Below are 27,883 nucleotides of genomic sequence, written 5' to 3'. Positions count from 1 at the left end.
AAAAAATAGCATTACCACTAGATAAAAATTAATATTAGCTGAATAGCTAAATTTAAAATTAAAAGTATAAATTCTATTATATTATTAAGGGAGTGTTAAAACAAACCACCACGTTCGTCGAGAGGATCTAGAAATTCCTATGTTATTCTATGACTGTCCAACTGTTGTCAGTTGACTAATTTTTTAGTATGTCATATTGTTAGTACCTGTTAAAAGTTTTGCAAACAGATTATGCGTTCTGGACGATTGAAGAAGAGGGGGGCATGTGTAATACGTGAGCTTGATGGGAAAACATATGTTTTAGAATTAATATGAACTGTTAATACCTCTTTGCAAAGAGATAATGTTGACTTGAATTCCTAGCAACTACTGGTAGCTAGCAGCACGGTGGTCGCTGGCAACAGGCTGGCAGAGGGAGCCTCCGACGCGATGTGCCCCCGGTGTCGTGGCACTGCCCCGACGTGAAGGGATGTCGAAGATGGATGGACGGACGATTTCGTGATGATGATGGAGTAAAGAAACGCGATGAGATACAGGGTCCGCATGACATAAAAACTCATGTTACCATCTATGTCTCGCATTAACCTTCCTTAAAGATGCAAAAAAATGGCAGCAGCATAAGCGTGACAACACGACCATAGTTGTATTGTATTGGTACTATTGAAAGGGATAATTGCTTTGAAAAATCTTTGGAACGCCCTGCACTACGACACGACCATAGTCTTTGTCCGAGATTCCGAATCACAACTTTTTGAGTCCCAAGAACGTCATGCAGTACATGCAGCTGCATGAAGCACACTGGATTCTACTCAAAATCATTGCCGAACTCAATCAATCCATTTCTTCTGGAGCAACCAAACGTCAAGATAGGGACGAAAAAATAATGATGATGCGCAGAGTTTCACATATTGCAATCTATTGCAAGACCATTGGCACCTTATGATTGTAAGTGTGGGCCAATGAATACGCAGACGAATTAATGTGAGAAATATCCGCTAAAGAACCAATACTTTCTCCAAACAAGAATTATCATCATAAATATTGCATATTCTTGAACAACTTTAGTTATACAAACTAATCTGATGGTGGTCAACAAAGAATTATGATTCTATGGGCATATAATAGTTCCATACAAGTAATAATCACTGGGATAAAGGGTAAAGCACCGAACCCTACAAATAAATGTGACTATTATTAGCTCAATCTAAATAGATGCATGGGAAAAATCAGGGAGTTAGTCATGTGAGGAATCAAATAGCATAGATAATTATTAACATTATTATCCCCATCTAATCTTCTATAAGTACACACTAGGCATAGAACACAAATGTGATCGATACCTCTAAAGAAGTATAAAGAAAGAGAAGAGAAAAAGATAAAGAAGCACCAAGATTGAACGGGTAAGGAAAGTAGAAAAAGGATAATAGAAAAAGAAGGCAGGAAAAATGAGAAAATGAGGGCAAAAGAAAAGGACAAAAGTGAATTTATTGGTTTAGTCTATAAATAATATCATTAGAATGAGAAAAATATTAAATTATAGTCATGTCCCGTTGGACATTTGACATCTTTCATATATTCATGAAAAAATAGAAGAAGCGGTTCTACCAAACGGTTTTCAAAACAGCTCTATATCCATAAAAAAGCTGCTCCATCAAAGAAGCCACAACTGAAATTATTTTAGCCACAGATACAGGGCTGAAGCCCTGCTAATCTATCTCAAAGTCGATTGCCTACAATACAAAATCAAATGATTCAAACAAATGTACGTTGTCGATGCTCCTCTTCGCTCAGAAAAGAAAACCCTGAGGCACAATACTAAACAGGAAACTTCTCCATTAGATGCATCAGATGCGATACACACTAATCGATTTCAAATATACCGAGGAACAAAATAGAAGACAGAGAAATCAATAAAAATTGCTAGAGAAAATGAAAAATAAAGAAAAGAGTTAGAAACAACAACAAAGATATATATGGAACTATCTATCACCGAGATGACAAAACTCTAAAGTAGACCAATATATGCAGTCATATAGGCTAAAAATAAATAAATTATGCAGAGTGGGAAAAATAATAATAGGTTCGGTTAAATAAAAAATTTAAAACATATATGCATTAACATAGCACGCATATATATAAGTTTTGCATAACATTTATTTACCAAAGCCAGCAGGAGGCCTCAACTTATTTTTTAACATAACTTTTTTTGTCTAATCTATGATCATTTTTATTTCGCTCCGATGATGAGTTAGGTCTAGATCTGCTAGATGCTATTTAAGTGCTCTAACAACTACACTAGATATATTTTTGCTAAATATTAATCAAAATATTGCAAGATACAAATCGAACTCCAACATCTAAGTTACAGATTGTTGGCAAACATAACTATCAAATACATATAAATATATTTCATAATTATAAAAAACTTTATATGAATACAATTATGTAAAATTTGCTCTGTATTCAAGGTGATCCAAAATTGAATTTAATCCTCAAATTTAGATTTTGCAGGTTTAAGCACTAAAATATGCAACTATAATATAGAATAAAGCAACATAAAAAGTAATGATTGATATGAACTCTTATGCATAGAAAGCTGCAAGTAGTATAATATTCAACAAGAGCAAATGAGAGGTAAATAAATTACAAAATACATCTCTTCTGTCAATGTAAATATTTTTAAAGAATTAAATAAAAAACTAGCTACCCGCGCTATTAGCGCGGGCCACCTTGCTAGTTCACGTTAACTGAGCGTTGACTACCGATAGAAAAAGAAAGAACTCGCGCACTCGTCGGCGTCATCGGTTCATCGCCGCAACTCCTGTATGCTGCTTCTGCTGCATCGCAGCTTGCGGCCTCCGGCGGCGCATATGACTTTGTGGGACTCCCTCAATAATCTCAGCGGTGTCCTCGGCTCACTGCTTGACAACTCCGCCGCCATGTCCGCAGCTCCGCGCTCGGTCTGCTACTCGACGACTCCGCTGCCGTGTCTGCAGCTCTGCGCTCGGCCTGCTGGCTGTTGCTCGATGACTCTGCCGCCCGTCGCCGTGTCGGCTTGCTCCTCATCTCCTCCACCGCCATATTCATGCTCGGCTTGCTCCCGAAGCCTCTCGTTCCATACGTCCATAGAACCTCATTAGCGCCTGCGACGGCGGCGCGCTTCACCTCTACGATACGTCGATGCTGATGGATTCGTGCTTCTTGGCGTTCCGCAGGTTCTCGAGGGGCTCGCTGTGCACCTGCCGGACTGGGGGGGGTGCTCGCCATCGATCTCGATGAGCCGACGAGGTGCTAGCGATCGTCAATCTCGTCCGAGGGAGGCGTACCTTCGCGTGCACCTTGAACGCCCCGCATCCACCGGCGCAGGACAGAGATGGGGAGGAGAGCAGGGTGACTGCGTGGTGGGACAGTGGAGCTTTACCACAATACCCTTCATCAAATAAATTTAATTAAAACTAATAATTTGGGTAAGCACCTATAGGCATTAAAAAGCATCCACAACCACCGTAAAAGAGCTCATGGTTTCTATAGTACTGTTCATGTGTGCTTTGTGAATCCTGAGAAGTACCAGCAATATGTAGAGCAGTGTAGAGGAAAAAATGTCCTACAGTATTGTGTACAAAGGCATTGGAAAATCAACCGTCCGTCTCGTTGTCTTCTCTTTGCTGCCCTGAACCCTTGTTTGACATTTGTTCTACAATGTAGAATTCTCCTGTAGAGTGTAGACCTATCAAAGAATCTAGTGTTCCAAGCTCTTTCGGGAAAACATCTTCTGAAGAAACAACAATATCGTTTTGAGCTCTCACAATCTCAATCATTTGTTCCACGCTTTATGTAATCGTAAACTTTATGCAATACTCTGGTGATTATGCCTGCTAAATCGATGCTCGACCTGATTGGTTAAGCAAAAGAGCAAAAATTAGCAGAGCATCTCTGGATGTGATGCTCCAATGCGTACAGATGCTGCAGTTCCGACAGCTTAAACAAACCGCAAATCGGCAGAGGTTTTGGCATTTTTTTAGCCAGGTTTGGACGGCAGCAGCAGCAACTTCTGGTAGCCCCATTTGGTGAGTCCTTTTAAAAATGGGAGGAGAATAACCAAGCTTGTGTTCTGGCTAAGGCCGAGTTCCACGCAGTGAGAAATCCAGATTCTCAACCTCTTCCTGTGTCTATTAGTTGTTGCTGTTGCATTATGAATGTCCACTGTCCCATCAGTGGTCCTAAGATTGTAAGTATTAGTTTCTCGAAAATTGACTACCCAACAACCTAGTCAGTATTATAATGACATTTGTAGGTAACTTGGGCATAGATTTAGAGGTAACTTTAGGTTATTTTTTATAATGATAGAAGTAGGTAATTTAGATGCAAATTTAGAGGATTATATTAGTTTAGTTTCAAAATGCCATTGGTGGGTAATTTATATGAAGATTTAAGGTGTTACTTTAAATGATTTTTTTTTTGTAATAGCAAAGGTGAGTTATATGTAGATTTAAGGGTTGCTTTCAATACTTTCATAATGATAGAGGGGATAATTGTTTTTAAGAACATATAATAGATTCAATGTCTATTTATTATTAATGAGTATTAGAGTCTAGCAAATTGATGGCATGATGTTTCTAATTTTTTTACAAAGATTCTAGCATTTTATCTTTTTTATATGCAGATTAATGGGGGCACCAATTAGTATTATTAAGATAGGAATAAAGATGTCCTAGGTAATTCATGCAACAATCTTACATCGATGTCAGCTTGTGTGATTGGGTATGCAAATGGAGGAAATATATAAAAGGATAAGTTGGTGAGTGGTGGAAAAGCCTAGCATCACCTGAAATAGAATTAAAACTGTGAATAAATAAGGAAAAATGTTCCACAGTGATATAATAAATCATTGCCTGATTTATTAAAAAAATAACAGATATATGGAGCAAGATGTATATGTGGACTCCAATAGAATACTATCAGGTAATTCAAAAGAAAAAGGTGCACAACTGTGCCAGAATGGTTAACCACAGACAAGGTCAGCTCAAATTATTTTACATTATCAACTTGATATATTTTAAGTCCAATTAGGACCATTGTTTCAAACTATTTTACATTATCATCCTTAAATCTATTCGCATCGGTTATCTTCACAAGAAATCGAACAATACAAAACTGTGGAGTCCATTCATGCGCCCTAGAGAGTAGCCAGGGACAAGCATCCTTGGGGTATACTTTTAAGGAAAAGGAAAAGGAGGGTCCTTTCACTAGATTTGTGGATGAAAATGGATACTTCCAATGCACAAAAAGTACATAAGTTAAAGCCTCAATGGTACAAGATAAGCCTGATTAACATACCTATCATTGCACTAATCAGTGGTCCTGCCAAACACTAAACACTTTGCCCCAATGCGAGGTGGTCCTATCACAGTTTTTTTTTTTGCCAAACCCAACAGCTCCATATACCTACTACAGGGTATAACATATTTGCTGGTGGTGTATCAGATTTCAGTTTAGTGGAGTCAATCAGCTGATGGAGTATCAGATCTGATCTGCTGGAACCTAATCCTCCACAGTGGTGGCTTTGTTATCTGTGCATATAGAAACATATGTTATCCACATGTATTATAAGACTGCTCTATTTTTGTTGCAGTAAGTTTTAAGGATTGCAATGAATTTTGTTTCCTCTGTGGATTCAAATACCTGTCTGAGAGATTTCATTCGTTCAGACAAAGTTCACATCTGTGAAAAAGGAACTGGAACTTTTTTTAACAGAGGAGGTGAAACTTTCTGCTTTGGTTTATTATACACACTCTCTGAGAAAACGCTGGATAAAAGAAAAATGACCAGTTCTGCTGAGCTATCTGAAACCTTAGCAGAAGGCAACGGAGACAATCATCACATTGCAACTTATGTGCAAGTTGCTCCCCTGGGTACCTGACAATCATTACAGACACTTGGGCACGGCCAACTGCGAAGCAAACTCTTAAAGTGAATAAAGAATATGTCTTGAGGGTTGAACCTATGTTGGATTCTATCAAAGATTGGGTCCTAAACTGTCACTTGAATATTCTCTTTGTATTCAAGAAAAAAAATATTTTCAGCTGATTTCTTTTTTACCAATTATGCAACATGTTTGCAAACTTCAAAGTACAGGTGGTGATGTCAAAGAAAACGTGTAGGCTGGGTGCAGACTTAATTTATAGTTATTGGTGAAAATCATTGGTAACTAACCGTTTAAATTGTTAAACATATCAATGAATACACCGTTGCACTGAATCTGACCACACTATTTCTGTTATCTGTCAAGGCCACATGTTTTGCCTTCGAATTAGGGACCTCCCTAGGACTATTGCTGTCAAATAAAAAGATAATTGCTACATCACTGATCACAATTTGATATCATTACTGAACTGAAATCATTATTATTATTTCGTACAAGATCGAGGACTTCTCAAATAAACTTAATATTTGACTGCCTAGAAGCTGCACCCATAGTCACCAGGAAACGCGAATGCCCTTGCATTCCACGTTCAAAAATACGCTGTTCCGGGATGGGAACACGGGAACATTTTCATTACTGTAGTGTAAAAATACATCCCAAGTGCCGTTCTCCGCTCCACATTTCCTATTTCTCGTTCCTCAATCCATCGTTCCGGAAACTTCGGTGACTGCTAGCCTATCAACTCGTGCTCTCGCACGGGCTAATTAGAATTAATATAAAAATAAGACTAATAGCTAATAATTATAATTACCTATCTCATACCCTCTTTTATCTATAAATATTCTAACACATACTCTAAAATACATATTTATCATTATCGAGTTGCAATATATTTCATTTTGCATCTCACCTCCGTGTTTGATATATATATTTAATTGAATCATTTGTTTATAAATTATTATTCTTATCTCCTGCATCATACATGAATACATAGTGACACATATCATAGTATTTTATATAAATATTAACATAATATATTAATAATAATAGATTTAATTTAGAATTTTATATTGGTACACTTTAATATTTTGTTATAATTATATAATTTTGATTCAGATTTAGGGGTTACTTCAACTTTAATAATGATATAATTGGATAATTTGTATGCAAATTTAGGGGGTTATTTGCATTATTTTTTATAATAGCATAGGTGGGTAATTTACACGAAGATTAGGGTGTTACTTTAGATTTTTTTATAATGGTAGAGATGGGTAATTTAGATATATATTTAGGGGGTTACTTTATATAACGACAGAGGTGGATAATTTATTAGGAAAGATAACAGATCCAATGACCATTATGATTATAGTTGTCGGATTGATGGCCGGATATTTTTTATTTTTTTAGAATTTCTAGATTTTTTCTAATTTTTTAAAGTGTCAACTTAAAATTCTGGGTGGCTTCACGTGGAGGTTTAAAAAGCCTTCAGTTAGATAGCTGCACCATGGCCCATGTGGTACCAAGCTTGTATGTTTCTTAAGAATTAAGCAAGCAAGGATATTTTTAACCAACCAAGTCTAGCTATCCACGTGGAAGTGTTGGGACCCCCAAATTTGGCCATTCCCCGAGCTGTGATCCCAAAACTGCTGTATTTTTGTGTTACAGGGTGTAGCTCAGCTGTGGGTCCGACCAAGTGCAGTGTCTGAGTACGTACCGACTAGTGATCATGTCATTTTCCTGCGTTTATCTAGCTGTTTCATGCAGAAAGAATACAGAAGATCCTCTCAAGTTCTGGAGAGAGACCGAGAGGGGATATGCGATCGATCGATCGATCGAGAGAGAGAGAGAGAGAGAGCTGTCATCAGATCATAAGGAACAGCCTCTCCTGTGCTGTGGGCCTTCCCAGCTTGTCCTGCCTGCTAGGGGGACACTGCTAGGATGGTTCTGGTAATATTCTCTGGTGCTTTTGCTCTACATCTTTGCTATTATATTATACAGAAGTAGTCCTTGAGATGTCCAGATAAATTTAATGGAAACAGTGAGTATCAGTACTTAGGAGCATTAGGATCAAAGCAACATAGGAATGATCAGAGTATAAATTTATTGGAAGAAAAAAAATCATAACACTTGCATTATGTCTTTGTGTTTGGAAGAGCCACCTCAACATACCTCATCTCAAGATAACTGTATCTTTGGAACTAGCTAGCCAAATAGGTATTCATGTTTAAAAAAAAAAACTCAAGTTTGAAACATACAACATGAAAACGCAATTTACAGATGCAGAATTTAAGATTTCAAATTATGTCTCGTGTTATGAACTACTAATTTCACAGAGAATCTGCCTACATGTCATGTTTCTTTAAATGGTTGAAACAGTAGTACCACTGTAGGTCCTTGGCAAAGAAAGGGGACCAATTGCACTGTCCAGCAGGCCAAATCAGTGGTCAAAAGTTTCACACACTCAGATCAGGAAAAGGGCCAGATTTCAGACACATACACACCACTCTTTCGAATAGGAGTAAGATTCTGACCATGCCATGGTGTTTCACAGCATGATTGGCAGCCATTAAATTATTGAAGCTTTTCCTCTCCTCCTCTAGCTGATGCTGTCCAGCATCTCGCAGATAGATGCCCACTGCACTAGACAACCCCTGCTTTTTGTTCACCCTTTTGGCATTCAGAAAAGGAGAGCCTTATCTAAAAATCACACCACCAGTTCGAGTGAGTATTAGGAACATGAAAGAAAAGCTGGGAATTTCAGCGCACAAGTAGCTTGGGGCTTTGGCCACCTTGAGCTTTTTCATGATAACTCATCAGGGCAAGATAGAAAGACATGGCAGGGGTGAGTGAGCATGAGCAGATTTGTAAAGCTGTAAAGCTCTGCACTTTGCATTGCCAGTACATGAGCCACCATTTCGCACTGAATCATCAGATCCAGAGCTGTGAGATCACCAAAGCGTCGCACTCATCAGATTCAGAACTCAGGTAAAGATGAACGGAAAGGATGACGGCAATGTCAGATGGTAGCTGAGATGCATGCCTCAAGATCTGTATGTCCTGTTAAACATGAACTGCCTACCTGACCTGACCCATCTACAGTGACAGAGAGCTGCAATGGACATGCTCCCCCAAGTCCTAGTACACTCGAAAAACCGCCATGGAAATAATTTTCAGATGCTAACTGTAACAGCAAGGATGCCAACAGATGAGCATTTCGTCTCATCATCATCATCATAGCAACTACCACATGACAGCTTTCTGTTTCTCACTAATCATACACTAATCACTGATGCAGCTAAAGCATTTGCAGCAAAGACAAGGAGGATTAATGAACAAGAAGAGAGCTGCAAGAAAAAGGCTAAGCCTAGGCCTAGTAGTGGCAACACCTCACTATTCGCAATGGGGGAATGCCGGCAAGACCAAGAGAGCCGCTAGCCGGGGCGGACGCGCTTCTGGCCGGCGCGGCCGTCGGAGGAGCGGAGCGTGCCGGAGGAGTCGCCGTCGGAGGAGGCGTCCATGTTGCGGGCGAAGGAGGCGGAGAGGTCGGCGTAGAGGCCGACGACGCGGCGGATGTTGTTGTTGAGCTCCCGGATGAGGCCGACGTTGCGGGTGAGGTTGCCGGGCACCCGGGACTCGTGGTTCTGGTTGATCTCGCTGATGAGCAGCCGGTTCTGGTCCAGCAGGCTCTGCACCTGCACGAAGCTCTTGTGGAACGTCTGGATCAGCTTCCCGTCCGCCTGACCGCCGCCGCCGCCGCCGTTCGCCATGCCGGAGAAGCTGTCCCCTTCCATGTCAGCCCCAGCCTCTCCTCTTCTTGCTTGCTCTGACCTCTCACACTGACACCACGGCAACAGCAGCAGGCAAGATATATGCCTGAATTGAACGCAGACAGATCAAATCAGACCCATTGATTCAGCTGGGGTCAGGAAAGATTTGAACTTGAGAACCAAAATTTAGGCTTTGCATTTATGGTGGGATTGGTTTGTACTAGAAACAAATAATAAAGGCCCATCAAGAAACATGTAGTGTGAAAGATTCAACGGGTACATACAGTACAAATGTACAATAATCAACCATAGGTAAAAAAAATCCAATATACAAAACACCGTGAAGGTAAAATTCAGCAACTGAACTTTGGGACGAAACAAAAAGAAAGAGACGAACTTTCACAAGGATTCACCTATTTCAGTTCCCAACCCCTCCTCTGAAGAAGAACACAAAGCCTCCTACTGGTGTGATGAGCAACTGCAAACTAGTCCCTGATGCTGACAAGAAAGCAATGGAAGAACTTAAATAGGAGGTGGTGGGGAGAAAAGCAAAGGAGGCGGGATTCTATAGGACTCACCCCACAAATGTTATCCCTGCAGAAACCTTTGCAATTAACAAGGGCAAAGCGGGGCGGATGCCGAGGATGATAGAGAGGGGATGGAATCTATCGGGAAGTGTTCAGGGGCAGAGTCTAGGGAGAGAGGAGAGGAGCATGGGGACTTGTATGTGAGAGAAGAGATGGAGAGGGGCCCTGATCTGAGGACCCAGTGACCCTGACTGAGCCTGACCTGTGTGATGCTGAGGTGAAATCATGGCCAGTGGCCACAGGCCGGCCAGCTCCCCATGCCGATCCCTTTTATATTCTCTCTCTAGCAGACTACTGGCACACAAAAACAAACATTCTCTCTCTAAAACTTTGAGATAATCAGCGAAGCATAGCTCTAAAGAATCTTAGAAATATTAAACAAAGTTTATCTACAAAACTATTTGTAGAACCCCTAGTCTATTTCGCAAGACGAATCTAAAGGTACGCTAAACTATGATTAGCGGATGGTTACTGTAGTATCACTGTATCAACTTATAGATTAATTAGGCTCATTAGATTCGTCTCGTAAAATAGCATAGGGGTTATGGAATGAGTTTTACCAGTAATCTACATTTAGTACTTCTAAATATTAGGATTTCGTAGTAGAACTATTTTTTAGCTCGAGGGAGAGGACATAGGAGCAGGACGAAGAAAGAGGACATGCAGAGGGTTTTGTAACTGGGGAAAAGCTGGAAGCCAATTCCACAAAAAGAGATGACATAGGAGCAGGACGAAGAAAGAGGACATGCAGGGGGTTTTGTAACTGGGGAAAAGCTGGAAGCCAATTCCATAAAAAAGAGATGGGGCTCCCCATGTTGCTTTGTGCCCACATTTGCATGCCCCGGAACGAGATGTTAAGTAATGACCCCATCATAATCCAGCCATCTCTGCCAGGGACCTTCGTGGGAGAAGATGCCAAGAACGGGAACTGAAGCAGCCCCGGATAAAGAATGGGCAATTTGTCTCTTGGGGACGCACGGCACCAAAAGAGTGGCTTCGTTTCTAAGACACCGTCGTGTTCGATTTTGTTTGCTACGCTGCACAAATACGAGGTTTGTTAGTAGGATACTAGAGGAACAGCAAAAAAAAAGTCATATTTACTTTTGCATTGCATCCTATCCGTGTATTTTTTTTCTAGGAATGTCCACGAAGATTTGGAAAACAGCACAAAGGGCACAATAGTCTTTTCGTCCCCTCCAACGATGTGATTTTGTTGGGGGTTACCCATAAAGATCTAGAAAAGTGGTGCCAAGCGCGTCATAATTTTTTCCTCCAACGACGTAGACGCAAACCATGTTTTTTTGCAGCATTGTGGGGCCAAGGATCATTTTCCTTTAGGTACTTGCGAGAGGGATAAAGTTCCTCAGAGGATATCAAGACAAGGTCCTTCCCTGCACTGCAAACAACCCCTCGTAGCTCTCCCGCGTGTTCGAAGAAATAAATTCCCATCTAGGAGCTCGGCAAACCGGTAAAGATGAGACCCTTGCTCGGTGCCCTCAGTTGGCAGAATGGGTCGCCACTCACCAGGGCATGGCCAAGCAGATTAAGCAGAAGAAGTGTTGTTTACCCCAAGGTTAGCTCAGGTTTGTGTCGGGGCTTAAGGAGGGGGAGGAATCCTGTCAATCGGCCACTTGGCCTACCATTCTACCGCCCATTCAGAAACTGAGCCCGAAAGTGAGTGACCACTGTCCACTGTCTTGCAAGCAGATTGTTTTTTCCTAAAAAAAAAGTACTGCACTTGTGTTGCTTGTTAGATGTGCAGAGGTAGGCAAGCGTGCAGAGTTTGCACAGAGACTCATGCAGATCTTTTCAAAAAAAGAAAAAGAAAAGAGACACATGCATGCAGATGCGCATGTATCATTACTTACTAATTTGCTATGTATAATAACAATTACACTAGGTGGCGTTGGAGACACTCTTCAGGATCGTCGTGTGGTGCCGTGAGATGATGGTAGGCTCCCCAAGGATGGTGGTGAGAAAGGAGGGAGGACGGCAGGAGGACGCGTCGCTGTTCTGTTCAGACGAGGAAGGGACACGGGATGGCCTGCCTGAATTCTTTTTCTTTCCAGCCCGGGTGATCCTGACAGACAACTGCAACGCCTGCAAATTTTGTTCTTGTGTGTCTCCTCTCCTGTGCTCACCGAAAGGAGTTTCCTCGATGCATCCGGAGGTTTGAGATGAAGAAACTTTTTGATTTGTACCGGAAGTTTTGGTTTTAGAGGTGAAGCTTTTAATTCGCACTGAAAAAAGCTTTTGGTTCGGTAGAAACCAGTATTTGCGGCAAGGACTCAACTGAGCTCAGGAAAATAACAGGAAAATAAAAAGGCTAAAAACAGACTGAGAAACTAATATGGCAAAGTACCATGACAACAGAAAGTTATTTTCCGGTAAGAATACGATGAATAGTTACATCCTCCTGATCAAACAGTGAACGCACAGCAGGCTGGCAATGTATAATATATATGTAATTCCTCAGTTCTGAAATGCAAGTTACTGTGGTTTGTCCTAAATCAAATTATTCTAAATTTAATTAAGTTTAGGATAGAGTGATAATATTTTAAATGTCAAATGAGAATAATTAGGCCCATTACGAAATATATTTTCATAATTTACTTATTTGATACGCTAACTGCTAATATTATTCTCTATAAATTTGTTCAAATTTGAACTATTTTAACTTCTATCTAAACTACTTTAAAGCAAAATGCCTTATATTTTAGAAATGACGTGAGTAGCTAGCGTGGTAAAGGTGGGACTTCTATGCACCTTCCGTGCGATAGAAAGAAACTCATTGAATCGCAAAAGCCCAATACAGCCCAGCAGTAGCCCACTGGACACGCACCCGCAAGCAGAAATATCATGCTAACATCATCTTGTTGCAGCAGCGAATGGAGGCTAAGTCAGTCATGCTCAACATCACCTCAAATGCATATGCTTCGATTTTTTTATTTATACTTCCTTTTTGTTTTTTCTAGCCTGTAATAGCAGATTCAATATTATTGTTATAGCTGGATCAACATTCTGAAAAACTTCTTCAACATTTTTTAAAAGTGTTGAAACAGTATATTATAAATATTGAAATGATATATTAAAAATGTTGAATTAGTATATTGAAATGTTGCAATATTAAAATTGAAAATTTTAGACAACATATTGGATCTCATTTCATTCTAAGAAATACCATGATGCAAACGGATTTATAATCGGATGCATGGCTTAAGAGAAAACACCATCTAAAGCTTGAATTTGTTTAGCATCCCACCCACCACCCTTCTCTCACGTCGCGATACGTGTCCCCAACATGTATGTTGCTGTGCTTCTCCGTGAGCCGGCTCCGCATGTGCAGTTCATGCATGCCATGTGTACCTCTCTCTAGACATGTTCTTAGCCTCTCTCAGTAATATTACATGAATTCTCTAGACATGTTCTTAGCCTCTCTCAGTAATATTACATGGATCTCAAACGGTGTAAGATGTATTGCTAAAAATCTTTCGAAAGATATATAGAGATTATTTTTAAAATTTAACTCAGATAATCAAAGAATCGGACTCTAATCTTTATAATTTTAAGCTAAAAATATATAAGAGCAAAGTTAAAATGTGCTACGAGTAGCCCGGAGCCTCTAATGGATGGACTGGGTGGGCTTCTTGCCAGGCAGGCCTTTTCAAGCCTGCAACATGGACGGCTCTGGCCCACATAAACGAAGGGCTCCTTTTCAACCCAGGCGGCCACGTCGGCCACCCGACGGCCACTCTGTTAGAAGCGACGGCGAACAAAACGATGAAAAATAGAAAGATCAAACCGTAGAAAGACACGAAGATTTAACGTGGAAAACCCCTCCAATGCGAAGGGTAAAAACCACGGGCGCCAGCCAGCAAGAACTTCACTATATCGGGTGTTTGTGTACAACGCCTAGCGGCGGCTTACAAGAGGAATAATAGGATTGATATTCTCCGGTGAATCCTATGGGTTAGATATATAGGAGAGTCACGTGGTCTCCTCAACTTCTACTAGCAATGTGGGATTAAAAGTTTGCACCACATGGGCCTTAATGGGCCAAGCCCAAATTCCAACACTCTCCCATCAGAATTTGGATCACAATATAACATACTCCACCTTGAGACAAATTCCTTCTTGTAGCATATCAAAATCATCACCTGAACACAACAAAGAACAGAACTTCTGGCGCCAAATAGCCTCTTGGGCTAAACTGTCAAACCAACTAAGCTTGAGCAAAGGTCAAACTTAGCTACAGGAACTGGTTTAGTCGTCATATCAGCTGGATTATCATGAGTACTGATCTTGCATACCTTTAATTTACCTTGTGAAATAACATCACGAACATAATGGTACTTGACATCAATATGCTTTGTCCTTTCATGAAACATCTGATCTTTAGTGAGGCAAATAGCACTTTGACTGTCACAGAATAGATCAATGCAAGAACCAACTCCACACAGCTCAGTAAACAAACCTTTCAGCCAAACTGCCTCCTTGCACGCTTCAGCAATAGCCATATATTCTGCTTCTGTGGTAGACATAGCAACAACAGGCTGCAAAGTAGCCTTCCAACTCACAGCACAACTGCTAACAGTGAACACATAACCTGTGAGTGACCTGCGCCTATCCAAATCAGCAGCATAATCTGAATCCACATAACCAATGAGTCCCTGATCAGTTCTCCCAAACTTCAAACAAGAATCTGCTGTTCCTCTGAGGTACCTGAAAATCCACTGAACTGCCTTCCAGTGTTCTTTACCAGGATTAGACATGTATCTGCTAACCAAACTCATAGCATATGATAAATCTGGGCGAGAGCAAACCATGGCATACATCAAAGAACCAACAGCACTAGAATATGGGACTTTTGACATGTATTCAACATCCTCCTCAGAACTAGGGCACTGAGCAGCTGACAATTTAAAGTGAGGTGCAATAGGAGTACTAACTGGCTTTGAATCATGCATATTGAAACGCTGAAGAACCTTGTTAATGTAATTATGCTGACTAAGAAATAATAAACCAGATTTTCTGTCTCTAGTAATCTCCATACCTAGAATTTTTTTAGCAACACCAAGATCCTTCATATCAAATTCACTACTCAACAATTTCTTTACTGTAGTGATTTCTTTTCTGCTCTTGGCAGCAATAAGCATGTCATCAACATATAACAGCAAGTATATAGATGATTCCTCAACAATCTTAATGTAAACACAGCTATCATATTCAGATCTTTTAAAACCATGTAACAACATAAATGAATCAAACCTCTTATACCACTGACGAGGAGACTGTTTCAAACCATACAAGGATTTCTTTAATTTGCAAACATAATTCTCTTTGCTTGGCACTATGAATCCTTCTGACTGATCCATGTAAATTTCCTCCTCAAGCTCTCCATGTAAAAATGCAGTCTTCACATCTAACTGCTCAAGCTCAAGATCATGCATAGCAACAATACTAAAGAAAGTCCGAATTGAGCTATGCTTCACAACTGGAGAGAACACATCATTATAGTCAACACCAGGAATCTGACTGAAACCTTTTGCAACTAACCTTGCCTTAAATCTTGGAGGCTCACTAGAAGACAAACCCTCCTTTCTCTTGAAGACCCATTTGCAGCGAACAGTCTTCTTTTTCTCAGGCAAGCTTACAATCTCCCATGTGCCATTCTTCTCAAGAGACTGCATCTCCTCATGCATAGCTGAGATCCACTTCTCCTTATCAACTGAATCAATGGCTTCAGAATATGTTGCTGGCTCACTAGCATCCTCCACCTGTTCAGCACAACTCAAAGCATAATAAGTCAGATTACACTCCTCAATTAAACGGTTTGGAGGTCCACAACTCCTCTTTGATCTGCGAAGAGCAATAGGTAAATCTACATCCTCCTCATGCTGCAAATCAGACTGTGAAACTGGAGGTGAGTGCTGAACAGTATCAGGAACACTATCTGAAACATCATTACCAACAACTTCATTTTCCTGGTCATCCATAAGCTCCACCTGCACACTAACTTGTGACTGCAATTTCTCAACTAAAGCATCATCTGTGGACAAACTGTCAGTAAACATCACAGATTCATTGAAAACAACACTTCTGCTCATAAAAGTCTTTCTAGTTTCAGGATTCCACAATTTATATCCTTTGACTCCCGAACCATAACCAAGAAACAGACATTTAATAGCTCTAGGCTCTAATTTTCCATTATCAACATGAGCATAAGAAGTGCAGCCAAAAACTCTCAAGTGTGAATAATCTGCAGGTGTACCAGACCATACCTCAATAGGAGTCTTCTTGTTGAGTGGAATAGAAGGCGATCTGTTGATCAAATAACATGCTGTATTAACAGCCTCAGCCCAAAAACGCTTGTTCATATGGGCATTGGACAGCATGCAACGAGCCTTCGAGATGATAGTCCTGTTCATACGCTCGGCCACACCATTCTGCTGAGGAGTGTATGGTATGGTGTGATGCCTAACAATGCCTTCTTTTCTGCAATAATCATCAAAAGCATCCGAACAGAACTCTCCACCATTATCAGTTCGAAGCACCTTGACCTTCTTCTCAGTTTGCCTTTCTATCATAACTTTCCATTCTATAAAAGCAGCAAAAGTATCATCTTTGCTTTTCAGAAAATAAGGCCAGACTCTTCTAGAGTAATCATCAATAATGGTAAGCATATAACGAGCACCACCATATGAAGGCTTACGTGAAGGACCCCACAAATCAGCATGAACATAATCAAGTGTACCTTTTGTGGTATGAACAGAGGTATTGAATTTGACCCTCTTATGCTTACCAAATACACAATGCTCACAGAACTTCTTGCCACTCAGAATGCAGCCATCCAGCAGGTTTCTCTTCATCAATTCTGCCATACCGAGTTCACTCATGTGTCCAAGACGCATATGCCAAAGGTCAGTCTTACTAGGTTCAGCATTAGCAACATTAGCAGCAGAAACAGAACCATGCAAAGTACAACCTCTGAGAACATATAAATTTGAAGGATTGAGATCACCCAGCAAACATACAAGAGAACCTTTAGATACCTTCACAACTCCACCTGAACCGGTGTATTTGAGTCCTTCTTTATCAAGTGTGCTCAACGAGATCAGATTTCTTTTCATCCCTGGTATGTGCCTTACATTCTTCAGTATGCGAATCATGCCATCATGGGTCTTGATCTGAACAGAGCCAATGCCAATAATCTCACACGGGTTATCATCTCCCATGCGCACAAAATCACCGTTCTGCAAAGACTCATAGGAACTGAACCAATCTCTATTAGTGCAGATATGAAAAGAACATGCAGAATCAAGAATCCACTCATCATGACCAGCAACACAATCAGCAAAGACAACCAAACAATCTGACTCAGAGTTTTCACCAGCAGAAGCAACACTAGCCTTACCATCAGATTTATTTTTCTTCTTCTCCTTATTCTGCAATTTCCAGCAATCCTCAATCATATGAGATTTCTTCTTGCAATACTTACAGAATTTCTTCTTGGGACCTTTGGACTGGGAGCGGCCTCTACCGTCATTGCTCTTGCCACGATCGTTGTTATCACTTGAGGATCTTTGCTCTGATCTGCCTCTGACATGCAAAGCGTCGCCCCTAGAGGACGAGCCATCTGTCTGCACCATGCCTTTCATCTTCTCCTTAGACTGGAGTGCCTCACAAACTTCCGCAAGGGTTAGTTCATCACGGCTTAATAGTATGGTGTCACGGAAACTTGCATAAGAACTTGGCAAAGAGCATAATAAAAGAAGATCTAAGTCCTCATCTTCATACTTAACCTCCATCGACCCTAGGTCAGCAACGATCTCCTTGAAGACAGATAGGTGACCCATCACCGAATCACCCTCCTGCATCTTAAGCGTGTACAGCTTCAACTTCATATGCAATTTACTGGTAAGATCCTTCGACATGCAGATCGATTCCAGTTTTAGCCACAATTCTGCAGCAGTCTTTTCCTGCAGCACTTCTTGTAGAATATCATTAGATAGATGAAGCTGAATAAGAGAAAGAGCCTTACGGTCCTTGCGCTTCTCCTCATCGGTCCACTCATCCTTCTTTTTCTTCCCGAATTTTTCCAGCGCCTCATCAAGATCATTGGTTTGCGCCAGAATAGCTCTCATCTTGACTTGCCACAGCGAGAACCTTGTCTTGTAGTCCAACATCGGTAGATCATACTTCATCGACGCCATCACGAAACTCAAACTTGAAACCTGGCTCTGATACCACTTGTTAGAAGCGACGGCGAACAAAACGATGAAAAATAGAAAGATCAAACCGCAGAAAGACACGAAGATTTAACGTGGAAAACCCCTCCAATGCGAAGGGTAAAAACCACGGGCGCCAGCCAGCAAGAACTTCACTATATCGGGTGTTTGTGTACAACGCCTAGCGGCGGCTTACAAGAGAAATAATAGGATTGATATTCTCCGGTGAAGCCTATGGGTTAGATATATAGGAGAGTCACGTGGTCTCCTCAACTTCTACTAGCAATGTGGGATTAAAAGTTTGCACCACATGGGCCTTAATGGGTCAAGCCCAAATTCCAACACTCTCCCATCAGAATTTGGATCACAATATAACACACTCACCTCGGCTGGCTCCTGTCCTGCGCTCCCACCCTGCAGACAAAAACGAGCACACACGAGCAGCTCCGAGCAGACGCGGCGAGGATTCATTCGTTCAACAGCAGAGGAGGAGGAGGAAGAGAGCGAGCGGCTCCGGTCCCAACCATATCCCATGGCGCTGTTCGCCGTCCTCCGCGCATCTCCGGTGGCTGCCGCCGCGGCGCCGTCCTTCTCCTGCATGTCCGGCCGTGGTACTGTATGCGCAGCTCTGTTTTGATTCCAAGCTTGGTAGCCATGGAATTAGACGGCGCTGATTTACCTTAATTCAGGCGTCGTTAATCGTGGATTATGAGGGCATCTTGTGTGTGCTAATTGTAGGTTTTTTGAGATCTAGTGTAGTTACTCAACTAATGCTGCGGAGTCTTAAGATTCTTCGAAACAAAACATTCTTTGGATTGTCTGAAAGAGTTGCATGCATTTTGAACATGGCTACTGAAATGGTCTGACCTGGTGTTAAAATTTAGTGATTTACTGTACTACTCGTGGCTTCTGAAAATTGTGCCAAAATGCAGCAGCGTCTTCGCTGCGCGTCACCTCCGGCAAGAGGCGCGCCGTCTCCTCCAGGGCGGCCGCCCGGCCGCTGTCCATCCGGTGCGAGCAGAGCGCGAAGCAGGGCGGCGGCGGCTCCGACGTGTGGCTGGGCCGCGCCGCCATGGTCGGCTTCGCCTCGGCGATCTCCGTCGAGGTGGCCACCGGCAAAGGCTTCCTCCAGGTCGCTAGCTAGCTTAGATTCGCATGACCAGTGACTGGTTCCTGCACACGTACGTGCCGAAAAGCTTGCAACTAACGCCCAACTTGGTGCCGCAGAACTTCGGCGTGGCGACGCCGGCGCCGACGCTGGCGCTGGTCGTGTCGGGGCTCGTCGTCGGCCTCGCCCTCTTCTTCCTGCTCCAGTCCGGCTCGCGAGACTGAACGCCGGTGGACGAGCAATCGAACATCTGCAGGGTTCAGTGCTGAAGGTTCGTCAGAGGCTGCTCTGCAAACGCATCTAGTTTGTCCCTGGTTCACTGCCGGTGCCGGCCTCGGATCGGATCAGTGGCCTACCAGCTACTACTGGTACAGTCCATATTGTATTGTCCTGTGGCTTTGTGTTTGGACCATCTGTCGGCGATACGAACTAACATGCAGTGACCTCTTAATGAAAAACGTGCTCAGATCGCGAAAAAACCGAATGAACATGTAATATTATCCACATTTTAACCTAAAGGAACATGCGCTACATCAACAACCAAACAGACAAATCTTTTGGCGAAATTGCATAGTCGCAATTGTTAGTGAACATAGCATTCTTCTTCCCCCCTGCAGCATGCTTTTTCCATGATCCTGCTCCGCAGTGGCTGCACCCGACAAATTCAGGACGACGTTCTGAATGTCATGCAACTGACGAAAACCGTGACCTGGTGGCCGGCAACTTTCTTGCTCGTCAGCTTCCCTATCTGCCCTTGTACGAGCTGGACATTCCTTCAAGTCTGTATAAGTAGTACTACACGGATACCTGCAGCTCCATGGCTTGTACGACCGTACTGCATCTGATGATGTGCTATCTGACGGAGGAGGGACAGCGTTAGGTGGAACCGATCGATCATGGATGATTGGATGTCATAGGAACGGTAGTATTGCTTGCAGATTCCCCAGAAAAAAAAGGAGACAAGATGAGACTCCCTGTCACTGAAATATCAATTTTGCTTGTGTGAGTATTTTCCAAATGTGCAGTGATTCAGCATGATATCAGTTCCTTTGAGTAGGGGACTTTGCTCGAGTTACTTACTATTAGATGGACAAGATAACAATAATGCTGTGATCCTGATGCAGCAGGTGCTTATATATAGCAAAGTGGACCAACTCTGCCTGGTCTCCCGTGCTGCAGTGTGCAGATGGTTGCAGTCTAGTACAGTGCCTCTTCTTATGCAGCTGCATATGACATAATACACTAGCAAGCAAATTAAAACAGCACAGCCACCTCTAAGACTTCGCAAGATTAAATTTTCCCTACTGTACTCTTCGGAAAGAAAAATCTTTTCAAGAAAACTCATCTTAAAGAAAAGTATATCCATGTACTCTCCAGGCCTCTTCAGTGACCCAAAGCATTTTCAGTCACCGGAGTACCACCAGTGGAGTTCATGCGCGTCACAACTCACCACCGGACGTTTGAAGGCGTCAAGCAAAGTACAAGTACTGAGACAAAGTGACGTGAAGCTGTACTGCCCTGTCCCCATCCGCTTGCTTCACGGCGCAAGCTAGCAAAACGGCCCCGGATCACCAGATTCCGGTAGTAGCTGACACCACCGAGCACGGCTTTCTGTTAGAGGTTTCCGTGTTGCAAGGAGCAGTTCAATCAGAGTTAACCGAAGTTCTCGGAACGATGGATGGAGGAACGCGGAATGGGGAACGAGGAACGGCATTTGGAATGGATTTTTACACTATGGGAACGAAAATGTTCTCTGTTCCCGTTCCCGGAACGGCGTTCCCGGAACGGCGTTTCCGGAACGTGGAACGCAGCCACGTTCCCTGTGACTATGAATCAGAGTTCCAAAAGGAGTAACTTGCACAGGGTTTCTGCTGGAAAGTCAGTCCTTTTGATCATTGCACGCAAAGCTTTAATCCGGCTCTGTCAGTGACGCTAACCTATGGGCATTGTTTGTTTCTCGCGGTGGTTAAGAAAAGAAAGCGATGCAGTTTGAGACTCGAGTTCATTAATCTACGATTTTTTTCTCAGGTCATTGCGTGTCCACTGCCCCTACTGGCTGTATAAATAGGGAGGGCCACAGACAGCTGCAGCAGGGCTGCCACTCTCTCTCACAGTTCGAGCTCTTTATCACCTGCAGTCTCTCAGGTTCTTCTTGCTCCCACCACTCTTTTCAGTTAGCATGTAGGAGTACTAGCAGTAGCAATTCAGTTTATGCATCCCTTCGATTCAGACTGCTACTCTTGATTTTTTTCTGAAATGAGAAAAAAGAAAGATCTTTCTGATTTCAATCCCGTTTCTATCCCGCTTTTGCCACATGAGCTGATGATTCAACACAAATTCACTTTTTTCATCTCTTCGATTCAGACTGCTACTCTGAAAACTTTTCCGAAATGATAAAACAGAGAGACCTTTCTGAATTCGCTGTTGATTCCGTCTCTATCACACTTTTGCCACTTATAGTCTCGACGATTCAACAACATAAATTCGAGACAAATACAATATAAAGTCTAGGGTGATATTTCGAAGAAAAAAAAATCTAATCTTGACGGGTCAAGAACCCTGAAAGTCAAGGGCGAAGGGCCCACGGCGCAGAGACCGTGTCCGTCTAGGACTCCGCCTATCAATCTCTCCGGCCGCCGGAAATAAGTCAAGAACCCGTTTGTCCGCCATGATCGCGGCCGAGCGATAACCCACCCTGCCGTTGACCTCGTGGTGATCGATTCCGCAGGCGGCGACGGGAGGAGGAGATGGACGGGGAGCAGGCGGCGCGGTGGGCGGCGGCGCAGGAGGGGGTGCCCGTCGGCGCGGACCTCGTCGCTGCGGCGCTGCGGCAGCTGGAGTTCCTCGCGGCGGTGGACCGCCGCCGGTGGCTCTATGAGGGCCCGCTGCTCGACCGGGCCATACGCAGGTACGGATGATGCGAGAAATAATTTTCCCTTATTTTATCATTTCTCCTCCCCCTTGGCTTTTGGCTGTTGGAGAACGCAAGGGACGGTTCATGCTTTTTCTCGAGGTCGTCAACTGTTCATCTTTGTCGGGCCTGGATCATGATCAATAGATGAATCCCTGGGAGAATCATGAGAATATGAGATGGAAAATGATGAAACCGGAATCTTAATTGTGAAATTTCTTCTTCTGGTCTGGGAAAATAACAGTCTTGATGAAAATCGCTAGTTAGATAACAAAGTGCCGCAGGAATGCAGGTGCCTGAGCTTCAATTTTGGGGGGGTAGAATTCAGAAGATAGCTGAGAGCCTGAAACCAATTGCAAATACTCTTGTTTGTAGTTTTGGCCTTACCTGGAGATATTTAGTTGAAAATGCAGTCACATAAAAGTCAGTGTCGTGTTGAATTACTGATGGTTTGGTGATTTGATTTTTTTTAAACTAGGAAATTCCTCTACTGCTCCGGGAAACAGAACAATTCTGCTCTGATTCATGTCCTGAGATGTATACTCGTTGACCCTTTGTATTATTTTGCTGCTATGCTAGGTACAAAGCTTGTTGGCTTCCCCTTCTTGCAAAGCACACTCAGGCTCCTATTGTGGATGGACCCTTGGTTGTCCCTCTTGATTGTGAATGGATCTGGCACTGCCATCGCCTTAACCCGGTATGCATCTTTAGGAAGACAATCATCTTGATTCATGATGTTACTCCTACTGGATGGAATGATCTGAACACCACATTAGACATCTCCTGCAGTTTCTTATGCTATATAAGATATGACTGTATTAAAAAAACTCAGTGAAGTAATTGTCATATTGCACATCTTTCAGGTTCAGTACATAAGGGACTGCAAGAAAGTATATGGCAGAATACTGAACAATGACAATGTTGAGTCATCCATTGGAATAAAATCAAAGATTCAGTCAGAGAAGGTTTGGAAAGCGTTGTATCCTGAGGAGCCCTTTGAGTTAGGGTACACTAGTTCTTCTGAAACCACCATGGATGTGCACCCTGGAGCTACAGAGGGCATTTCCTATGATTTAATTTCAGCTGTTAAGAGACAATCTTCTTTCTATTATCAGGTATTTAAACAACCTTTACTCCACTATATGCTATGTACCAGTGTTCCTGATTACACGATAAATCCTAAAAATTGCTATTTCAATTTTGACTCCAGATAACTGAAATAGCATTTACTTTGTAGACGACATACTGTTTTTTTATGATCCAGGATATCAGAAAATTTTTCTTTTTTCTGGCAGGTTGGAACGCCAACCATGCATGACCAGCGTTTTCTTGTTGAAGCGTTAGCTCGATACAAGGGATTTTTATATCTGATCAAGATGAATCAAGACAAAGGAGTGCAGCGATTCCGTGTACCGACCTACGATGTGGATCTCATGTGGCACACTCACCAGCTGCATCCTGTTACTTACTGCAAAGATATGTTGAAGCTTCTTGGCAAAGTTCTGGAGCATGATGACACCGACGCTGATAGATCTGAAGGGAAGAAGCTTGATGTCGGATTTACAGAGACTACGGAACAGTTTGAGAGTATCTTTGGTGCAAGATACTGGAAGGCTGGATGTATGTACCGTGGCAACATGCCGTCTCCTGTTACATCCACTCCTCAGATATTCAATACTGAGGATGGTAATGGATCTGACATCTGCAAAGCCCATAATGATCTTAATGTTCTGGACATCACTTTTGTAGAGGTATGCTACTTTCTTCATTAAGTGACAGTTAGTACAAGGTACATAATTATATCTAGACAGGTCTGATCTGATGGTACAATTCAAAATGATGTGTGTTGTACATGTAACTACTATAACCAGTTGTTTCTGGACTGATAGTTGATATGATAATTGCATAAAATCTGAAGCAGCCAATTCTTCTGCCATGATGTTTCTACCATATATTAGTAGTGGACTTGAACATTTCCCTTTTTTGCAGTTATATTTGCAAATTGTGGACATCAAGAATTTACCATCATCTGCTGTTCCAAAAGAAAATGTGTATGTATGGTTCACCAAGAATCAATCAGATATGTTTATCAGTGACGGTGGCAGGTTGGATATTTCAACAGTTACAGGGAAGACTGGAGCTAGTTTGCAGTGTGAACCTACCGGAGAACTCATCCTTACAGTAATGGTTGATCAGGCATCTAAGAAACCAGAACCAATTGGGAAGGTTTCTATTCCACTGCAGCATCTTACAGGGCCTGATTCTAAGCTCTCCTTTGAATGGTGGTTTGAACTGAAAGCTCATGGTGGGCATGCCACTTCCCCTCCTGTTAGTCTTCGTGTTGCAGCCTCTGCTACTGTCCCATCTAGCGCTCAGAAGGTGTTTAGCATGGTCAGGGCAGAGCCTTTCTCTCTCAAGTCCTGTCTTTTGCCATATTCCATCAAGGATCAGAAGATGGGCAGCTCGACTCGTTTCTTGTATGATTGTGGTACCGAGCTTATCCGTCTTCAGATAAGGTAATTTTCTTGGATTGCAAAATGGATGAATTTTCTCTCCACAAAGGTTAACAGATTTGTAGAACTGTATGGCAGAAATTACATTTGATGCTGACCGGAACTACACTACTGCCACATAGTAGTACAGCTGCTTTCCTTCATGTTTAAAGTTTCTTTATATGGTTTTGCCGTCTGTTCAGTACATCTCCAAATGAAGGTTGAGTATGCAAAGTTGCAAATTGGTAGTTGCAGTAGGAGCCGATGGTCAGATTATAAAGACATCTTTAACTATTCATTCAGATCAGATCCGCAATTTATTTCATTATGAGGAGTCTGGAAGGACTTTAGTTACTGTTAATTTTTTTCATTATAGAACACTATGAAAAAGATAAGAATGTTCTTGGTGATAGGGACTGAAAGAGTTGAAACTCACAAGTTCTGTTTATCCAAATCCCAGATGAAGCAGGATAAAAAAATTATCTTCCTGTAAATAGAACAGTGTGTCAATTTACTACTAACCTGAATCATGCTAGTAAATGCGTCCAATGAGTAATGACTAACCTATGTCTCAGAAAGCACAAGGTAAAGAATGCTATGGCTTGCAAGCGGGAATTGGTTGGAGTACTGAAGTCGCGAAAGCAGCATCTTCAGCTAGCAGAATTCAGAGAAAATAAGTGGATGCTGAAAAATTCAAACCTGTCGATCAGCGGTAGCACTGATGGCAGTATGCTCGACCTCAAAGGTGACAACCAACTGGTAAGCTTAACTCAAATTCAATTCACAGTGATAACCACTTTCTATTCAAGTAGCAAACTTAAAGTTCTAGTACTTGTTTGAACAAATCAGATCAAGCTGTACCAAGGAAGGAAACTCGAATATGAACGCAAGTGCTGCAAGTGTCACTCCGAGGATGCCTCGGCTGTCACCGCTGTGAGGTTTTGTGCTGAGCACCCATATGGCAAAGCTGTGGCGTTGCTGGACACCAAATCTCGGTTGATCATGGTACACTTTTACTTGTAGCATCATTTTGGTAACCTGAATTATCTTTCTTTCTGCTAACACAACCATGTTTGTCATCGATAGGTGAATGAGGATGAGTTCCTACTTCCATGGATCACGATATCGTTCCTGTTCATGTATGCCGACTGCCAAGAAGGTGTGGAACTCATCAGTAGTGCAGTAGTTCAGAAGGCTGTAGTGTCCGGATCTGACACAGCCATAATTTCAGAGATACATACCCTTGAAGCTAGGAGCGCGGCAGTGGCTCCTGTGCTATGTGGCACTTGCAGCACGGCGTTGGGTGGTGAAAAGGTCACGGCAGGCTGCAAGACTGACCATGCTAGCTCTGGTGCTTGCCCGGCAGCAGTTGCAAGTGGCGAGGATGGCCACGCTGAGTCTGCTGGCTGTGGGAGCGGTTGTGGCGGCGGAAACTGTGGACCCATGGTGGTTGAAGATTCCAAGGCTGACAATGCCAAGACTGGAGGCTGTGGTTCTGGATGTGGTGGTGGCTGCGGTGGTGGGGGAGGCTGTGGCACCTTGTTGAAAGCGAGCACCATGACTGGTGAGTGTCAGGCCATGTCCAAGTCGGGAGGCTGTGGCTCCGGCTGTGGTAGTGGAGGCGGCTGTGGCACTGTGTTGAACTCCAAAGCTACGGTTAGGGATAGCATGATCATTGAAGGCTCCAAGGCAAGCCACATCAAGTCTGGTGGATGCGGTTCCGGCTGCGGTGGTGGCTGTGGAGGCGGTGGCTGCGGCACCCTGGTCAACTCCAGTGCTACAGCTGGCCAAGGCCTGGCCACGTCAACTGGCTGTGGTTCCGGTTGCGGTGGCGGTTGCGGCGCCATGGTCACTGAAGGCTCCAAGACCAGCCATGCCAAGTCTAGTGGATGTGGTTCTGGCTGCGGTGGCGGCTGCAGCACCCTAGTCAACTCTAGCACTGCGGCTGGCCAAGCCAAATCTGGTGGCTGTGGTTCTGGTTGTGGCAGCGGAGGCTGCAGCGCCATGGTCACTGAAGGCTCCAAGACCAGCCATGTCAAGTCCAGCAGATGTGGTTCTGGTTGCGGTGGTGGTTGTGGAGGAGGCGGCGGCTGCGGCACCCTATTCAACTCAAGCACCGCGGCCGGCCAAGCCAAATCCGGGGGCTGTGGCTCTGGCTGCGGCGGCGGAGGCTGTGGTGCCATGGTTACTGAAGGATCCAAGACCAGCCATGCCAAGTTCAGTGGATGTGGTTCTGGCTGTGGTGGCAGTTGCGGAGGAGGTGGCGGCTGCGGAACCCTATTCAACTCTAGTACTGCAGCCGGCCAAGCCAAATCTGGCGGCTGTGGCTCTGGCTGTGGCGGCGGAGGCTGCGGCAGTGGCGGCATGGTCATAGAGGGCTCCAAGAGCAACATGTCTGGAGGCTGTGGCTCCGGCTGCGGTGGTGGGTGCAGCAATGGCATCATATTCAACACGAGCTGCACAAAGGCTGGCGGCGAGGGCCATTCCAAGTCAGGCGGCTGTGGTTCAGGCTGTGGCGCCGGTTGCGGTGCCATGTTCAATGCATGATCCAAGATCCTGGTCGGCTGTTGCGGCTTGGCTGGCTGTCTAGTCACCGGCGATTGCAGCTTTGGTAGCTCAGGAGTGAAGAGTGAACTCCAAAGAGGACAGAGATGCACAACATGCTACTTATTAACATAAGCCGGAACCTTTCCTGGTCTTTAAAAAAAAAGATACACAACATGACCGCGTGCATTGGTGTGCGTTGAGGATTGAGGTGTCTTGTGCTTGTAAGATAAATAATCAAATGAATAAATAAATAATTGCTTGGTTTTACTGGCATACATCTCACTCTGACGAGAGTCTTGCCCAGATCTGGGCGTTGGGTT

General features: G+C 43.1%; 3 protein-coding genes across 10 annotated transcripts; 2 read left to right on the top strand and 1 right to left on the bottom strand.

Annotated features, from left to right (window-relative positions):
- Positions 1–8,928: 8,928 nt before the first annotated feature.
- On the bottom strand, positions 8,929–10,518 carry LOC120645073 (protein ELF4-LIKE 4-like). 5 transcript variants are annotated; one of them, XM_039921820.1, is made up of 3 exons: positions 10,269–10,518; positions 10,088–10,188; positions 8,929–9,796 (listed from the first exon to the last, which is right to left on the bottom strand). In XM_039921820.1, the coding sequence occupies exon 3, from the start codon at positions 9,712–9,714 to the stop codon at positions 9,355–9,357; it is 360 nt and encodes a 119-aa protein (XP_039777754.1). In that variant the 5' UTR covers positions 9,715–9,796; positions 10,088–10,188; positions 10,269–10,518; the 3' UTR covers positions 8,929–9,354. The 5 variants fall into 5 exon arrangements, with proteins under 5 accessions (XP_039777754.1, XP_039777753.1, XP_039777756.1 ...); XM_039921819.1 differs by having other exon boundaries at positions 10,104–10,188; XM_039921822.1 differs by having other exon boundaries at positions 10,088–10,182.
- Positions 10,519–18,882: 8,364 nt separating this feature from the next.
- On the top strand, positions 18,883–20,767 carry LOC120645072 (stress enhanced protein 1, chloroplastic-like). 3 transcript variants are annotated; one of them, XR_005664114.1, is made up of 4 exons: positions 18,886–19,116; positions 19,438–19,637; positions 19,733–19,935; positions 20,205–20,767. XR_005664114.1 is itself a non-coding variant. In XM_039921818.1 (3 exons), exons 1-3 carry the CDS (start codon positions 19,038–19,040, stop codon positions 19,835–19,837), a joined length of 384 nt encoding a protein of 127 aa, XP_039777752.1. In that variant the 5' UTR covers positions 18,883–19,037; the 3' UTR covers positions 19,838–20,158. The 3 variants fall into 3 exon arrangements, 2 of the variants coding, with proteins under 2 accessions (XP_039777752.1, XP_039777751.1); XM_039921818.1 differs by lacking the exon at positions 20,205–20,767 and having other exon boundaries at positions 18,883–19,116; positions 19,733–20,158; XM_039921817.1 differs by lacking the exon at positions 20,205–20,767 and having other exon boundaries at positions 19,441–19,637; positions 19,733–20,158.
- Positions 20,768–21,537: 770 nt separating this feature from the next.
- Positions 21,538–27,838, top strand: LOC120645070 (glycine-rich domain-containing protein 1-like). 2 transcript variants are annotated; one of them, XM_039921813.1, is made up of 10 exons: positions 21,538–21,758; positions 22,342–22,521; positions 23,104–23,221; positions 23,388–23,639; positions 23,820–24,275; positions 24,514–25,040; positions 25,592–25,775; positions 25,866–26,021; positions 26,103–26,175; positions 26,248–27,838. In XM_039921813.1, exons 2-10 carry the CDS (start codon positions 22,361–22,363, stop codon positions 27,561–27,563), a joined length of 3,243 nt encoding a protein of 1,080 aa, XP_039777747.1. In that variant the 5' UTR covers positions 21,538–21,758; positions 22,342–22,360; the 3' UTR covers positions 27,564–27,838. The 2 variants fall into 2 exon arrangements, with proteins under 2 accessions (XP_039777747.1, XP_039777746.1); XM_039921812.1 differs by having other exon boundaries at positions 21,543–21,758; positions 26,103–27,838.
- Positions 27,839–27,883: the final 45 nt, after the last annotated feature.

Source organism: Panicum virgatum, chromosome 8K (genome assembly GCF_016808335.1).
Source record: "Panicum virgatum strain AP13 chromosome 8K, P.virgatum_v5, whole genome shotgun sequence".
Classification (NCBI taxonomy): Eukaryota; Viridiplantae; Streptophyta; class Magnoliopsida; order Poales; family Poaceae; genus Panicum; species Panicum virgatum.
The sequence above is the reverse complement of the archived record's forward strand: the minus strand, read 5'-3'. Positions and strand labels throughout refer to the sequence as shown.

Bases quoted from the DNA above. Each gene is read 5' to 3' on its own strand.
- LOC120645072 (XM_039921818.1), top strand. From the start codon at position 19,038: ATGGCGCTGTTCGCCGTCCTCCGCGCATCTCCGGTGGCTGCCGCCGCG. The intron at 19,117-19,437 runs GTACTGTATGCG...GCCAAAATGCAG, and splicing joins CTCCTGCATGTCCGGCCGTG to CAGCGTCTTCGCTGCGCGTC. The intron at 19,638-19,732 runs GTCGCTAGCTAG...TTGGTGCCGCAG, and splicing joins CCGGCAAAGGCTTCCTCCAG to AACTTCGGCGTGGCGACGCC.
- LOC120645073 (XM_039921820.1), bottom strand. From the start codon at position 9,714: ATGGAAGGGGACAGCTTCTCCGGCATGGCGAACGGCGGCGGCGGCGGC.
- LOC120645070 (XM_039921812.1), top strand. From the start codon at position 22,361: ATGGACGGGGAGCAGGCGGCGCGGTGGGCGGCGGCGCAGGAGGGGGTG. The intron at 24,276-24,513 runs GTATGCTACTTT...CCTTTTTTGCAG, and splicing joins TGGACATCACTTTTGTAGAG to TTATATTTGCAAATTGTGGA. The intron at 25,776-25,865 runs GTAAGCTTAACT...TGAACAAATCAG, and splicing joins TCAAAGGTGACAACCAACTG to ATCAAGCTGTACCAAGGAAG.